Genomic DNA, 17,750 nt, shown 5'->3' with positions numbered 1-17,750 from the left:
TCTTTCAGAGTGGATAAGTAGAGGGAACAGAGGATGCGAGGGGTGGTGGCTGGGGGGCCTTGTGCTTCTACCTATTCTGGGATATCACTTTGGACACCCCTTCTGCTGCACACCCCCCCTCCCATAACCCCCTCTAGTCCCCAAATCAGGCAACAAGATGGTAATTATCTACACTAAAATCACCACTCCTTACAAAGAATTAGGAAATTTCCACAGTTTCTAACCAGTCCCAAATGTTCTCCTAGGCATTAAATTAGTCTCTTAAGTATGTATGTATTCATGTACGGTAAAATCTTGGCTAGCCAATATTCTGGATAGCAAAACGTCCATTCCTTCAGAGTTGCAACACTGTTAGGACTGTGATACTCATTTGAAGAGGAGCAAGCAGGCAGAGAACTGGCAGGTTGGAACTCTAGGTTGGAAGGGGCCTTAGGAATCACTCAACGCTGTTCTCACATTGGAAAGAGAAGAAAACGGAAGCCAAAGAAATGAAGCAACCTGCTCATAGCCTTTCTGCTAAGTTGGAAGCCAGGACTGCACCTTATCAAACATCTGTGACCAAAAAAAAAAAAAAAGCCTTCCCAGGTGGGTCACATTTCCCTGCCTTCTTACAATAACAAAATAGGAAGCTATTCTTAGGCATTGATTATTTTCTTCTTTAGATTTAGTTGCAATCTACAGGATTTCAAGTTCCTCTATGGGCTAGCCTGGGCTATCTAGTGAGACCATGCCTCAAATCACATACATACAGATAGTATTACATAGAGAACTTGGTACTTTTTAATATTATACAGGAAATCAAAAGCTAGTGTGTCAACAAATACTTACTGACCACCTATTATGTGACAGGAGTAACTCTAGAATGTATGTCATATAGCAAAGCAAATAAGAAATTTTTTGGGGGGGGGCTGGTCTTGGGACTTGAACTCAGGGCCTGGGTGCTGTCCTTGAGTTCTTTTGCTCAGTACTAGTACTCTACCACTTGAGCCACAGTGCCGCTTTGGATTTTCTGGTGGTTTATTGGAAATAAGAGTTTCAAGGACTTTCCTACCTGGGCTGGCTTTGAATCATGATCCTCAGATCTCAGCCTCCTGAGTAGCTAGGATTACAGGTATGAGCCACTGATGCCTGTTTTTTTTTTTTTTAAGGTGGGGCAGATAACATTAGAAATGAATGCAATTCTTAGTTCAACTGCAAGTGAAATCATGTAAGCAATAACCTTGTAGTTCCCTCCTCTAAAATAGGCACACAAAGTCTCAAGTTTTAAATCCCAACACCAGATGATATGCCACAGTAGAATTTTATTAAAGGAAGATTATGAAGCTGGGTTTGGCAGTGCTTCTCTGTTTCATTCTTTGGCTAAGTACTGGCTTATGTTCTGCACGTGATTTGTTGTATAACTACTAAAAATTATCACAAGGAACTCAGTTAGAACATGGTATGGGAACACTAAATAATACCAGAACTGGAAAGAGAAATGGAGAAGTTATAAGAAAACGGCAATGAGAGAGGACATATAAAATACCAAAGTTAGAGAAAAATCTGGCTTTCATCTCACAAATCACTAATCAGACCACCATGTAACAGTTCACATGAAAGGAATTCAGAATCTAGGAAGCAACTCTGTCAGGGGTGATAAGGTCCCATTAAAGTGAAGGGTTTTTGTTTTGTTTTTCATACTTTTTAGTACCAGTCCTGGGAGCTTAAACTGAGAACCTGGGCACTGTCCTTGAGCTTTTCTGTTCAAGGCTAGCACTCAACCACTTGAGCCACAGCTTCACTTCTGGATTTTGGTGGTTAATTGAAGATAAGGCTCTTACAGGCTTTCCTGCTTGGGCTGTCTGAACCATAACCCTCAGATCTCAGCTTTCTGAGTAGCTAGGATTACAGGTGTGAGCCACCAGCACCCAGCTGTCATGATGTTCAAGATGGTAGACCTAGAGAGGCAAGGACTAGCTCTGCATTGACTATGCACTGGGATAAGGGTGCAGAGTCTCTCCATTGGGTAAACCAAATGTTCTGTCTCTTTCTCTTGGAACCTTCAAGTCAGTAAGAAGCAATGCAGGTTGTTAAGAGCCAAAGGTATGCCAACTAACCTTATTAAGGAGAGAGAAAAAAACAAACAGCCAAACCATACTATATGGTACAGCAAGTTCAATTATTTTTGAAAATTTCCATCACAATTCCAAGATCTCCTTGACCAAATGGTGACTCTTGCAGGCAGTCACATAGTAAGATACAAGGGAATCTTCCACAAATTCCTAATGCTCTGTTCATATGCTCATGAGCAAATTGTTCATTTATAAGCAAATGAAGAAAACCTAGCTGGGCACTGGTGGCTCACACCTGTAATCCTAGCTATTCAGGAGGCCAAGATCTGAAGCTCGAAGTTCAAAGCCAGCCAGGCAGAAGAAGTCCATCTCTAATCTCCAATGAAGCACCAGAAAAGTGGAAGTATCACTGTGGCTCAAATAGAGCACTAACCTTGAGTGAAAAAGCTCAGGTGACAACACCTAGATCATGAGTTCAAGTCCTGTGACTGACCAAACAGAAAAAAAGATCAAGTAATACTTCTTTCTGGGGCTTTATTAGTTATGAAGAAAAGTTCAGGTTCACTCATATTTTATTCCCTGGTAGTCATCAAGATAAGTACTTTCTTTGAATTTTCTAAAACTTCACTAAGTACATTTATTCAAGAAACACAAAATTAAGCAGTAAATCATGCCACATAAGGATTAACAAAAAAGGTAACTAGACTCCAAGGTCTTCCTTTAATCCTCATTTATGTATTTATTCTCTACAGCCTGGGGTGCCACTTAAAAATGTTCAATTTGATCATTACTTTGGGGCACACAGCACAGAACTATTTGATGTGGTTATGTGGTTCTTTTATTTAGGTTTTTTTTTTTTTTTAAGCGAGATGTCAATGACTTCCAAAATTTTCAGAGCTGGGGTAAGAATCAAGGTGGAAGTTGTGATTTTTTTTTTTTTGGCAAAGGTCACTTTAAAAAAATTTAGCCTTCTCTTAGACAAGTAGTAGTTATTTCTCAAAATCAGATGAAGACAGAACAAGAAAAAAGGAAAACCATATACTCTATTCTTTCCCCAAACTCTGAACAAAAAAGAATGACTTCAAGCCATTTTCAGAGAGAAAAAATGCTTACTTAATAGCTTTTATGGTTTTCATGGTTATAACCTTAATGTCAGGATTCAAGAGGCAAAGATTCTGTTTCATGACAGTCACTATAGGTCACTCGTACTAGATTTTATTAACTTATATGATGTGTTTGTGGAGTATTTAGTATGACAGGCAGCAATCTAAAGACCTTAGATGTATGAACTTATTCATAACTCCTGATAATTATAGGAGGCAAGTATTAGTATCTCATTTCACAGATGAAGTAGAAATAGGGCCAAAGAAATGAAGGAATTCACACAAGATCTTCTAGTAAATGGCCAAGATTTGAACCCATGTAGTTTGGTGTTCCAGTATTTGCGTACTTGACATCTTTGATACGTATGTAATAGATTTTTCAGTATGGTACTGGGAATTCAAGCTGGGATTTTTGTGCATTCCAAGCCAAAATCTCTTACCACTGTGTGAACTAGCATCATGGCAGCCTTCTCCTAACCTTTACAGCAAGCACAGGAAAATCTCCACATGCACTCAACACAGCCACGGGGCTGGATGCTTGCCTAGACATCATTGTTTTATTGACCAAATAAATTCATTCTGATTTTGGAGGATAAATTAGGACCTAATTGCTCTATATAGAGCAATAGTCACTAGATTCTTAAGACAAAATATATTCTTTAAACAATTATAACTTACAGAGGACCAGTGTTATGTCTTTAGACTCTTCAAGGTACTACAAAGGTATGACAAAAATGATACACTGTATTCATAAATGGTTTTGTTAAATGGAAACTCCTGTATACAACTATTTAAAGATACTTTTTAAATGGAAAAAAATCTAAAGAAAAAAAGAATGTGAATACATTTGGGAGGTGGGAGGATAGAGAATTCTGTCTGGACTGAATACTTCTGTATTGATTCAAATATCAAAATCAATCTGAGTTACTGACCTACAATGAAAATGCATGAATATATATATATATATATATATATATGTATATACATAATTGTCAAGCCTTATAAAATCTTTCAATAGTCACCAAAGGTCTTTTGTAAATATTTAAGATAGCTCTAGAAAGTGTCTTAAAATTTTGAGATTTTTTTTTTCAGAGCTAGTCTATGTTTTGTGGTAAAAGTTCGTGGAAAAAGAATCTTCATTTCTTTTTTATCTTTTTTCTTCAATGTTTAGTCTTTTGCAGACCTCCATACTGCTTTCCAGAGTGGCTGACCAAATTTACATTCTCACCAATAGTGTAGTAGCATTGCCTTTTGGCCACATCCCCGCCAGCATCTATTACCATTAGTTTTTGTTTTGTTTTTTTTTGTTTTTATAATGGCCATTTTAACTGGAATCTTAATGTTTTGATTTGCATTTCCTTTATGGCTAAAGATGTCGAACATTTCTTCAAGTGTCTATTGGCCATTCTTCTTCTTTTGAGAAGTATCTCTTTAAGCCTTTAGCCCATTTATTGATTGGGTTGTTGTTTCTTTGAGGATTTGTTTTTGGTCCTTTTTACCTTATTAAGACTCATTAAAAATACTCATTGTGGTCTGGCATTAGTGGCTCATATCTGTAATCCTAGCTATTCAGGAGGCTGAGATCTAAGGATCAGAGCTCGAGGCCAGCCTAGGCAGTAAAGTCAGAGAGGGTTACCCCCAATTACGCACCAAAAAAGCACAAAGGGAAGGCATGGCTCGAGTAGCACAGTGCCCCTCTTTAGCAGAAAAAGCTAAGGAACAGCACCCTGAGTTCAAGACTCAGTAATGGCACAATAAACAAAAACCAAACCCAAACCATGACAAAAAAACACACAACAAAAACACCTCATTGTGGGCTGGGGTATAGGTGGGTTCCATTCCTACCACTGTGAGAAAACAAAGAAAAAAGAAAAAGAAAAAAGAATTAAACCCCTCTTTCCAGCCTGAGCTTAAACATAAACTAGAATGTCTGCACATCATATCTGCTATAAAAACCCTTAACAGAAAAGTGTCCTCTGCACAGACTCTTTTAACATAGATTGAGCCTTACTACCATACCAAATAACCTGCATTTTCCCAACACCACATTAAAAACTACTGCAAAAAAAAAAAAAGGAAAAAAATGCTGAAGAACGCTTTATGAAGCCTGGATTTCATTTCGGTAATTCAGAATGAGCCTCCAGCTACATTACACATAATGGCAGTCAACAGGCTGCACTGAAGTTGGAAACACATTGCCTTTTAGTTAATTCCAGCTCCTAACATATTCATTGCAGAATTGTGTGTTTGGTTTTTTTTTTTTCCCCTTCCCCAGCCAATAGTCCCAATAAACAGAAAAGGTCTAGATTGTTATCTGTTGCTTGGTAACATAAGCGCCCAATAAAAATAACAGGAAATTGTTCGCAAAATTATGAGGAGAGAGATAGGGAACCCACATTCACCCAGTGATGCGACTTGATGTGTTTACTCAGCAATTTCCTAAAACTGTTTTTTTGAATGCAATTCACACTTACAAAGAAAGAAGTTCCTTATTATTTGACAGTAGCATTTCAGAAGCATTTACAAAATATAGGGAATAAGCTAGAATTCCTTTAGAAATACTTATGGATGGGCTGGGAAGGTGGCTCAGTGGTAGAGTGCTTGCCTTGTATGCATGAGGCCCTGGGTTCAATTCCTTAGCACCAAACAAGCAGAAAAAGCCAGAAGTAGTGCTATGGCTCAAAGTGGTAGAGCGCTAGTCTTGAGCTGAAGAGCTGAGGGAAAGTGCTCAGACCCAGAGTTCAGGCCCCATGACCGGCAAAAGAAAACAAAAAACAAAAACAAAAAAAACTTGTGGATGGATAAAATTGTATAAATACTTGGAAGGGTTTCTTATTGTGGAATGAAATGATTAGACTCAGTTATGGCTCTTCAGTTGAAGCATCACTTCATGAATTAAGCTCTGTTTGTGTGTGTGTGGGGGCTTGAACTCAGGGTCTGGGTGCTGTCTTTGACCTTTTTTTCTAGGCTAGGGCTGTACCACTTAAGCCACAACCCCCTTTCTGGCTTTCTTTTCCAAGTCTCACAGACTTTCCTGCCCAATTTGGCTTCAAACCACGATCCTCAGATCTCAGATTTCCTGAGTACCTGGGATAACAGGCGTGAGCCACCAATGCCCAAAAGCTCTAATGTTTTGAATGTGCAAGATCTTGAGTTACTCAGCCCTTGGCACTACTTCTGTTTGTAGTTCTAGCCTTTACAATTATGAGTGAAAACTCATACTTAGTGTTGAGTAAGTGTCAAATTCTTAGTTTCTTAAAAGCTTTTTGGAATACACACTTTTTAAATGTATACTTAGAGCAATTTGGGGAAATGGCCAAGTAACTTACTTTTTTTGTCAGTAGTGGAGCCTGAACTCAGGGCCTGGGCACTGTCTCTGAGCTCTTCTGCTCAAGGCTGGCACTCTATCACTTTAAGCCACAGTGCCACTTCTGGTTTTCTGGTGATTAATGGGAGATAAGAGTCTAACAAACTTTACTGCCTGGGCTGGCTTTGAATTGTGATCCTTAGAGATCAGCCTCCTGAGTAGCTAGGATTACAGGCGTGAGCCACTAGCACCTGGCTCCAAAGTAATTTCTTTAGTACTCCTGTGTCCCGGCCTTATGAATAGAGAAGTGAGGGAATTCAGTGGGAATTGTTTTCATGGCAGAACAGTCATTTAGACACCTCAGTGGTAAGGCATCAACTTCTAATTATAGCCTCTGTAGTGTGTGTGTGTGTGTGTGTGTGTGTGTGTGTGTGTGTGTGTGTGTGTGTGTGTGTGTGTGTGTGTGTGTGTGTGTGTGTGTGTGTGTGTGTGTGTGTGTACATAGTCCCATTATGTCAGTATTAATTGAAATCATAGAATGCAACTCTTTGGCATAGGAGCTATTAATGTTCATGGTGCATGTAATCACTTGTGCATTTCTCAAAGACCACAACAAACTTCACCCTTCCGGGCAAAATGGTTACTGCCAAGCAGGTAAATAAGACGGCTATCAGGGACCATGACAAGAAGTAATACAAAGGCTTTTGACACCACAGTATTCTTGAACCATCTGCTACTAATTAGGGGGACTTTTCTGAAGTTTCAACGGTAAAGCTCAATGGAGTAAGCTGAAATCATTGGCTGTATCGGCCCACAAAGACTAAAACAAGGCAATGTTATTTCAACTAAACAGTGCCTGTCTCTTGAAGGACAGCAAGTTTGCTGCTTGCTGCTAATGGATTTTTCAAAGGCTTAACAGTGATCCAATCATTGCTCAATTTGTAACTGCAACCCTTCTGTTGCAAAAGTAAACTGGAAAAGCAGGCTGTCCACTCATGAAGAGAAACATCTCTGAGTTAACTATTTAATCAATAACCCTGGAACAAGTCCCTGCTCTGAAAGCCCCCTCTCCCCTTTAGGCTAAAAGCAACTAATTGAATTAGGAGCCAAGACACAGTATGTTCATTTTTTTTGGATTGCTTTTTAAAGTACACTTTAAACTGCACTTGGATAGAGGCTTAGCAGGAATAAGCATTCACACATAGGTGGGGGAAAATTGCCAAGTGTGGTGGCTCAAGCCTGTAATCCCAGATATTTGGGAGGCAGACTATGGGGCAATTGCAACTCAAGGCCAGCTGAAGCATAAATGTTTAAAAGACTCTACTTCAATCAATGTCTGGATATAGTGGCATGAACCTAGCCTGGGTGCTAATAGCTCATGCCTGTAATCCTACTACTCAGGAGGCTGACACATGAGGGATGGTGATTCAGAGACAGCCTCACAGGAAAGTCTGTGAGACTCTTCTCTCCAATGAACCACCAGAAAACCAGAAGTGGTGCTGTGACTCAAAGTGGTAAAGGTAGTCTTGAGCAGAAAAGCTCAGAGACAGTGCCCAGGCCCTGAGTTCAAGCCCGAATACCTACCAAAAAAAAAAAAAAAAAAAGAAAGAAAAGAAAGAGAAGCACAAATAGGAGGATCACAGTCCAGGTTAGCTGGAGCATAAAGCAAGATCTTACCTTGAAAATAAACAACATAAAAAGGGACTGGTAGACTGCAGGTGTAGCTCCTTGCTGAGCAAGCAGGACCCTTAGTTCAATTCCTAACACCAACAAAAATTAAAACTGCTTCGGTACCCGAAGCATTAGTGCCACCCTTTGGTCACTCAATTGAGGACTCTTGAAAGGAATTGGTACAAGAAGTCAAATGTGCTAGGTGAATTGCAATACATGTTATTTGCAATGTAGATTAACTATGTACTCTTTTAAAGAATAATTGCATTTACTTTTTGTTTATGTGGTAGTGAGGAATCGAACCCAGGGCCTCATGCATGCTAGGTAAGCACTCTACCACTAAGCCACATTCCCAGCCCTAACTGTGTACTCTTTTAGGGACTTTGATATCAGTATTTCCAAGATTAATGATTGTGGCTGAACTTGGCATTGAAGAGCAAAGATCGCCTTATACTAGCCTCATACACTCCAATTATTTGTAGAGAAAAATATCGGAAAGGAGGAAAAATGAACAAAAATATACTTGGAAAGAATTATTGTCTGACATTTTTTTTGTCAGTTGTGGGGCTTGAACTCTGGGCCTGAGCGCTGTCCCTCAGCTCTTCAGCTCAAGGTGAGTGCTCTACCACTTGAGCCACACTGCCACTTCCGATTTTCTAGTGGTTTGTTGGAGACAAGTCTCTCACGGAGTTCCCTGCCTGTGCTGGCTTTGAGCTGCGATCCTCAGATCTCAGCCTCCTGAGTAGCTTGGATTACAGGTGTGAGCCACCGGCACCTGGCTTGTCTGACATTTTATAGCTTGAAGATGACAGAGAAAACCAGTAACATGGCAATAATAAATACAACCAATTAATCCTTCTTATCATTGAATTCTAATATGAAAATCATGTAAGCATGATTTTTTCTAAACACATCTGTTCTTTTTTTAATTTTTATTTATTTTTTATTGTGAATGTACTGTACAGAGGGGTTACAATTACATGGGCAAGATAATGAGTACATTTCTTATCAAGCATTGTAGCCTCCTCCTTTGTTTCCACTTCCCATCCCTAACCATCGCCCCCCCCAACACATCTGTTCTGTAGAAATTTTTTTTTCTTTTTTCTGCCGGTCGTGGGGCTTGAACTCATGGCCTGGGCGCTGTCCCTCAGCTCTTCAGCTCAAGGCTAGCACTCTATCATTTGAGCCACAGTGCCACTTCCTTTTTTTCTGCATTCTGGTAAATATGTTTCCTTCCAAACCACTGGGCAGTCCTGAGTGCTTATTAACAATTACTGGCATCTGTTGTCTGGCTTGAATTGTTAATAAGCACCTCATTGGTTAGACAGTAAGTGTTGCAGTTTGGATAATAAGTTAAATGATCCTTCTAACTGGAGATGACCTTCTGGTAAGCAATCAGATGACTGTCTATTTTAGTGTTTGTCCTGTGGTTTGTATAGACCTTGTATCTAGTCCTGAAAACAACCAAATGGCCCCAGCAGAAGCCACTGTTCCTTGTATATCTAGGCTGTTTAGCAATGGCCTACAATTTGGCTTTTTTTTTTTTTTTTTTTTTTTTTGGTGGTGGTGGGGCTTGAACCTGAGCACTAACCCTGGGCAATTTTGCTCAAGGCTAGTACTCTACCACTTTGAGCCACAGCGCCACTTCCGGTTTTCTGGTGCCACTTCCAGTTTTCTGGTGGTTCACTGGAGTCTCACAGACGTTCCTGTGCTGGCTGGCTATGAACTGTGATCCTCCTATCTTAGACTCCTAAGTAGCTAGGATTATAGGTGTGAGCCATTGGTGCATGGCAATTTGGCTTTTTTCTTTTTCTCTGAAGGCCTAAAGGTAATACCACTAAACTCAGTGTTGCAAAGCTAAAGCCCCAGTATATTGAGTCATGGAAGGGGAGTAGTGAAAGGGCCTGGAAGGTTTTTGAGGCACATTGGTGGTAGATAGCTTGCCTCGCACTGGCAAAGTCCTGGGTTCTAGACTCAACAACAACAACAACCAGCTGTCAAAGTTAACTGAGGGGGGAATAGAACCCTTCCACTTTGAAATCTTGCACAAAATCTTATTGTAGGAAACCAGGGAGATCAAAGCTTTGCTAAGTGTACCCAAGAGATAAAGGCTCGGATGTACCAACTCCTCCCTTCTGCTTCCAAGGAACATTGTCTGCAAAGCACAGGTCTAGCCCAATTTGCTTCATTTGTAAGTAAGTTAACAGGTATATTTTAGCAGCTACTGCTCACATATTATAGTATTTTCTGTGTCAGTAATCCTATAAACAGAGTCAAGAGCAAGATGGTGTACATTATCATGGAAATTGCTCGTCATCACATGTTCCAAGTACCCAGTACAATAAGGAAACATATGCTTTTGGGTATTAGGCAGTTTCTAGACTACACCTAGTAGGTAGAAACATAACTACAATGTGCAATAACTACATGTGGAGGCAGTGTGTTTGTTTTGCCAGAACAGAAGTAGAATAAAAGCAAAAAGGAGATGGAGAAATTTGAAAACTAAGATTTTAAAATTAAAGATGCAATTGAAGCTTAATTAAAGATTTAAAATTAAGACTCCAGAACCTGGCACCAGTGGCTCAGGCCTGTTATCCTAGTTACTCAGGGAGCTGAGATTTGAGGATAATAGTTCAAAGCCAGCCTGGACAGACATGTCCATGAGACACTTACCTCTAATTAACTACCAAAAAGCTAGAAGTGGAGTGGCTCAAATGGTAGAGCACTGTTAGCCTTGAGCAATAAAGCTCAGGGATCATGCCCAGATTCCAAGTTCAAGCTCCAGGACCAGTACATACATACACTAATAACAACAATAACAACAATAATAAATGGAATAAAGAGTCCAAAGTGAACATCCATCTTGCTTCTAAGAATGGCCAGGAAGGAATGTAGAGAAAATAACAATGTTACAAAGCCATTCACCATTGTGCTCTTAACTATAAAAGGTATATACATAAGGACAAAATGTGAGAAAGCAGAGAGAGATAGTATTCAATGAACAAAATTCTAGTGATCTTTTTTTTTGGGGGGGGCCTCCCCCCCCACTGGTGAGAGGAGGCATTCATGGGGCTTGAACTCAGGGCCCAAGAAGTGAAGGCTAGTGCTTTGCCACTTGCAGCCACAGCACCACTTCCAGTTTTTTGGTGGTTCACTGAAGAGTCTGATGGACTTTCCTTCCTGAATTAGCCTCCAACCAACATCCTCAAAACCCAGCCTCCAGAGCAGCTAGGATTACAGGTGTGAGCCACCTGCCTCTCCGCCACCCCTCCCCCAATCCCCGGCTGATTTTTTTTTAAAAATCTTTCACAAACTTCTCTTACAGGGATCCCAAAGCAAACCGAACCAAAGCCAGAAAATGCCAACAGCACTTACCACGGAGACTTTGCCCACTACATCTCTCGCCACAGCTAAGCCTTGAGCAAAAGTACGGGCTGCTACGAAAGCACGAGTGACCTGAAGCTTTAATTTCCGGGGGACATCCCCAAAGGGCTTCAGCTGCTCCGTGTACTTGCTCACACATTCCAGATACTCATCGGTGAAGTGGTACTGAGAATTCACCAGGCGGAACATGCGCTCCAGAAGGCGAGCCCAGAAGTCATTGAGCATTTCCTCCAGGTTCACGTTCCCCGCCACGTAGTAACGCTTCAACTCCACGAACAGATCTTTAAAGAGCTCTGCATTCTGCGTGTATAAGTGGCCATAGGTCTTCACAAACATATCATTCAGAGATTTCTCTGCATTTTCAAGGAGTTCTTTGAAAAATTCTACAAACAACATCGAAAAAGAAAAAAAAAGTTAAAAATTGGAGGAAAGAAAAGAAGAGACTCCCCCCCCACACACACACACTTTAGTTAGGAAAACTACGGAGTGCTTTTGGAGGTAAATTTGGAAATGGAAAAACAAAACTCAAACTCAAGAAAGTAAATTGGAAAACCGATCTGAATTAACTGAGAATTTGGGCATCTCAGAACATGTGTCAATGGCAGGAGAACTATTGGCTCAAATGCGTGCTACGGGCCAGATTATATCTAAGAAAAGAGAAAAAAGCAATTTTAAGCCACCAGCTCTCAGGAATAGTAGGGCTATTCCCACTACCATTAAAAAAAGAGAAAAAGATAGGGTATAAATGGGCCTGGGATGTCTGGAATAAGTGGTTTTCCACAACATTTTACTAGAGCAAAGTGAATCCTGCCTGGTAATTATAACCTAAGATAAAGACAGGTGTTTTCAACAATTGTTATTTTATGTGGGCATGAGGTTTTCTTCCTTTTTTTTTTCTCCTTATATCCACATGGCATGCCTGGAACATGCTAGTGAAAAACGAAACAAAACAAAACAAAACAAAAAAAACAACCAAACAAAAAAGCACAAGCCATAATGAGGTAGGCGCTGCTAGCTCACACCTGTAATTCTAGCTACTCTGGAGGCTGAGATCTGAGGATTGCAGGTTGAAGCCAATCCAGACAGGAACATCTGTGAGACTCTGATCTCCAATGAACCACTTGAAAAACAGAAGTGGAGCTGTAGCTCAAAATGGTAGAGTACTAGCCTTGAACAAAAGAGCTCAGGGACAGTGCCCAGGCCCTGAGTTCAAGCCCCATGAATGCCTCCCTCCCCCCCCCCCGTACAAAAAAAAAAAAAAAAACAATGAAATACCCTTAGAAGCAAGCATAGATTTTTTTTTTTTGGTCGGTCGTGGGGCTTGAACTCTGGGCCTGGGTGCTGTCCCTCAGCTCTTCAGCTCAAGGCGAGCACTCTACCACTTGAGCTACAGCGCCACTTCCGGTTTTCTGGTGGTTTATTGGAGATAGGAGTCTCATGGTCTCTCTTGCCCGGGCTGGCTTTGAACCGCGATCCTCAGATCTCAGCCTCCTGAGTAGCTAGGATTACAGGCGTGAGCCACCAGCGCCTGGCCAAGCATAGATTTTCTGAAGATAGATGTGTGGGCATTTCCTGTGACATTAGTATAAATTTGGGGGTATCTAGGTTGACCTTCAGTTCCTAAAAGACCCATACTAAAGCATAAGACATTCTAGTGTTCTTTCTGATGGCCGGTAGGCAGCAGTGTGAAGGGGAGAAGGGAAAAGAGAGAATGATCATAAAGGATCCAACCCTAGCTTTGGTAAATTGCAAGGTGGCATAGAAGGCAACTGAACAAAAGACAAATGGGAAGATCAGATTATTTCACATGGATATTTTGACCACTACAGAGCCATAGGCTAGCGTGAGATTTTCATGTCCTAAGTATAACACATTTGTTTTGTTTTTCCCCTGCAGCTTTTCTAAGGTTGTTTCGGTAAGAAGAGGAGCTCACAGAGTTATCTGTTGCTAACATTAATTCATTGTCTTTTTTCTTTCTTTCTTTTCCTGAGCTTCTTTGGCTCAAGGCTAGAGCTCTACCACTTGAGCCACAGCTCCACTTCTGGTGTTTTTCAGTAGTTTATTGGACATAAGAGTCTCACAGTTTCCTGCCCTAGCTGGCTTTGAACCATGATCTGCAGATGTCAGCCTCCTGAGTAGCTAGGATTACAGTCTTGAGCCACCGGCGCCAGGCAACCAATTCATTCTTCAAGAATCCCTTAGTGTGGTATCAAAATAAACACCTCATAGTATCAAGTTTATAAGCAGGAAATATAAGAAATACCAGAGCAAAATATAAGGACCACATCAAATACGAAACGGCCTCAAAGGGAACAGGGAGCCGAAAGCAAATGTGACACTGACTTCAAAGCCAGAATGCTGGCAAGCTTATCAAAATGCACTAGCGCCACAGAACTCCTCTCTTCCCACGCTACAAGGACAAATCACAGGCTGACAGCAATCATCCCCAAGACTTCTTTCCAAAAAACCTGGACCCAGTGCAGCCTTTTGGGAGGAAATCTATGTGTGTGGCTTTCCTTTCATGCCAGAAGATTCCATACTGATTTCTCCGGGGACCCTAAGGGCTCCCTCCACACTTTCTCCAGAGCTAAAAGTCCATAGTCCCTTGTGATTCTACATTTTCAAATTTTGTGAATTGCTTCTCTTTCTGTCTCTCTCTGCTGGTCATTTATTTTCTGGGGCTTTCTTCAGAGAAAGAAAGAAACTGGACTTCCTTTATGGAGGGAACAAATGGGTAGGTCAAATTATCTCCATTTGGCTTTTTTTTTTTTAATTAAAAAACCCAAAGTCCTCCCCTTAAATTGAGAGGGGAAAAAAAGGAAAGCACAAAGACATAGCAAAACTATATTGTCTGGTTTCCTCAGACCAAATCTCCTCTCCTACTTTCCTCTCTTTAAAAATAATATACATATATATAACTACCTAATATATACTTAACATATATATTATATGTAATATTATATATTATGTATCCTATGTATTTAAATATTATAATATACACATACACACATATTAGATTTGCTCACACAATCACAGAAGCTGAAAAGTCTCATACTGGGCATCTGTAGGCTTGAGAGGCAAGAAAACATGTAAGGTACTCAATACAAGAAGCCAGAAGCCTCAGCATGAGAGCAAAGCCAGTGATTCAACCACTGTCCAAAGTCAAAGGCCTGAAAGCTCCCTGCAGAGCTGCTCCTGCAATTCTGTGTTCAAACTTTGAAGAATGCGGGAGTGTGATGTCCAGAGACTACAACAGCAGGAAATGCACCCACTTGACAAGGTCAAGTGTGCACATCAGTGAAAGCCAGCTTACCCCCCCCCCCTTCTTTTGTCATTCCATTCCATTGTGGCCTCCATTCCGTTGAATGGGGCTGCCTGCATGCAGGGCAAGTCTTCCTTTTCCGCTCAGTTCACTGACTGACAGGCCAGTCTTCTCAGGCTCACACAGAAAGATGATTTACTAATTTTCCAGGCATCCTTCAATCCACATTAGTGACCAAATTGAAATATTCCAGGGGCCATGAGAAACCCTACAATAAATCAACCACCGGTGCTCTCCACGCACAGGTCAGAGGCCACTGCATCCGCACCACTGAGGCACGAGTTCGAAATGCAAACTCAGGCCAGGCGCAGGTCATCATGCCTGGATATCTGAGCTACTCAGGAGGTTGAGATCTGAGGATCAGGATTGGAAGCCAGCCCAGGCAAGAAAGTCTGTGAGACTCTTATTTCCAATAGCAAAGGCTCAGGAACAACACCCAGGCCCTGAATTCAAGTCCCAATATTGGCAGGCACCTGGCCACCCAATTCTTGTCCTTGTCCAACTGAACCAGAAACCTGAGAGTGGGCCCAGCTATGTATGATCCTGTTATAACCTAAATTTGGAAATGATGAAACTTCTTCCAAATCACTTTTTTAACAATCGCCACAAGCACAGGGGCTGAGTGCAAAGCAGTGAGGATGAGGGATACTGTTTGAATGAAGAGAAATACCCTCTCCAATGAATTCCCAAGAATCATTTTATGTACCGTTTTGTGAATCAATTTTCTTCTATAGACCTCTGCACTAAATCTTAACATACATGATTAAAAGGAGTTAGCACTTTACCATACTTCAAAGTTGGGAAGTCAAAGGATGAGAGGGAATTTTAAATGTCATGTAGGCTACCATGCTTTCTATACTTGAATTGCTAGCATCTTGCTAAATGGTCCTGACTGATCAGGGCATAAAAGATACCAGTGGAGGGGCTAGGAATGTGGCTTAGTGGTAGAGTGCTTGCCCAGTATGCATGAAGCCCTAGGTTTGATTCCTCAGTACCACATAAAGAGAAAATGCCAGCTGTGGCTCTGTGGCTCAAGTGGTAGAATGCTAGTGCTAGCCTTGAGCAAAAGAAGCTCTGGGACAGTGCTCAGGCCCTGAGTTCAAACCCCAGGACTGGCAAAAAAGAAAAGGAAAGAAATAAAAGAGGAGAAAAGAAAAAAGAAAAGAAAAGAAAAAGATAATAGTGGAAAGCCAGGCACTGGTGGCTCACAACTGTAATCCTAGCTTCTCAGGAGGCTGACATCTGAGAGTCGTGGTTCAAAGCCAGCCCGGGCAGAAAACTGTGTGAGACTCATCTCCAACAAACTATTCCAGTGTTGCAGCTCAAGTGGTATTCTCCTTGAGCAAAAGTAGTTCAGGGATAGCACCCAGACCCAGAATTTCAACCCCAGGACTGGCAAAAGAGAAAAAAAAGATACCAGTGGAGTGTGCTATTATTATATGTCCAGGTGTGATGCACACCGAATACCCACACATTAGAAAAATAAAGCCTAGTTCCCAGTTGTTGTGGTAGCTCACGCCTATAATCCTAGCTACTCAGGAGGCTGAGATCTGAGGACTGCAGTTCGAAGCCAGCCCAGGCAGACAAATTCTTGAGACTCCCACCTCCAGTCCACCAAAATGGTGGACTATAAGCATGGCTCAAGTGGTAAACTGCCAGCCCTGGGCAAGAAAGCCAAGGAAGTGTGAGTTTAAGCCTCTGAACCAGCAAAGAAACAGACAAGGAAAGGGAAGGAAACAGACAAGGAAAGGGAAGGAAACAGACAAGGAAAGGAAAGGGAAGGGAAGGGAAGGGAAGGCAAGGCAAGGCAAGGTAAGGCAAGGCAAGGCAAGGCAATCTGATCTTTGAGAACATAATACGCAAGCTTTGTGTCAACACAGTGCAGTTAGTATTTCATGACCTAACAGAACGAATTCCAAAAGCAAAATTAGATTTTTATTATATTGCTCATAAAACTGGTACACAGCAGAAGAAACTGGGTGTTAAGAACTGTTTCACTAGAACTTTCATACTCATTTAAAAGCGGCTTTCACTACTCACTTGCATTTTGAATGAATGGCACCTACCGTCTTGATTTGCTGGGGTTCAATGTGGCAAACCAAGCTACTTTAAAACTTCAAAAAAAAAAATGTCCGTGTTCATCCTTTAGGCTTCAAAGTGCTATTAGCCAAACAAGGGCTAAGACACTAAAAATTCGAAAAAAATATAACATTCCTAGAGTTCCTCGTTCTAATGAGAAGCTTTACTGGTTGATACAGCTGCATATAATAAAAAGTAGCTTACTTGGGAATATAAAAGAAATGATCTAATGAAGAGGAGACTGGTTTGAAATTCACACGTGCCCAGCACTACTGTGAACTTCACATTAGTTCCAGTGATTTGCAGGATTCTGTCTAGGAAAAACTTAGCATCTACTGATGTATGTGTATATGTATGTGTATATGTATGTGTATATGTATGTGTATATGTATGTGTATATGTATGTGGGTGTTTATGCTAGTTTGTACTTCAAGAGATTCAGTTGGCTGGACACTGGTGGCTCACGCCTGTAATCCTAACTACTTAGGAGGTTGAGATCTAAGGGTTGCAGTACAAAGCCAGCCAGAGCAGGAAAGTCCATGAGACTCTTACCTCTAATGAACCACCAGAAAACTGGAAGTGGCACTGTGGCTTAAGAGGTAAAGTGCTCACCTTAAACTGAAGAGCTCAGGGACAGTGCCCAGGCCCACGCCCAGAGTTCTCAAGCCTCACTAATAACAAAACAAAAAACAAACAAACAAAAAAAACCAAAACAAGAGATTCAGTTGGTGTTTCATATATGTGTGTGTGTATAAATATGTGTGTATGTATGTGTGTATATATATATATATCTACACACATATACAAAACATATAATACTAAGCAAGTATATA

General features: G+C 41.0%; 1 protein-coding gene across 1 annotated transcript in view; it reads right to left on the bottom strand.

The window, feature by feature from the left end:
• The window catches only part of Gpc4 (glypican 4), a 119,825-nt gene that overhangs the window by 14,444 nt on the left and 87,631 nt on the right, over positions 1–17,750 (bottom strand). Inside the window, exon 3 of the mRNA XM_070039710.1 lies at positions 11,508–11,899. Within this exon, the coding sequence (XP_069895811.1) occupies positions 11,508–11,899 (392 nt within the window). The remainder of the gene's footprint in view (positions 1–11,507; positions 11,900–17,750) is intronic.

This window comes from Dipodomys merriami, unplaced genomic scaffold (genome assembly GCF_024711535.1).
Source record: "Dipodomys merriami isolate MVZ:Mamm:240054 unplaced genomic scaffold, mDipMer1.0.p SCAF_3, whole genome shotgun sequence".
In the NCBI taxonomy this organism is placed as follows: Eukaryota; Metazoa; Chordata; class Mammalia; order Rodentia; family Heteromyidae; genus Dipodomys; species Dipodomys merriami.
Note: the sequence above shows the minus strand (reverse complement) of the source record. Positions and strands in the feature narration are given on the sequence as shown.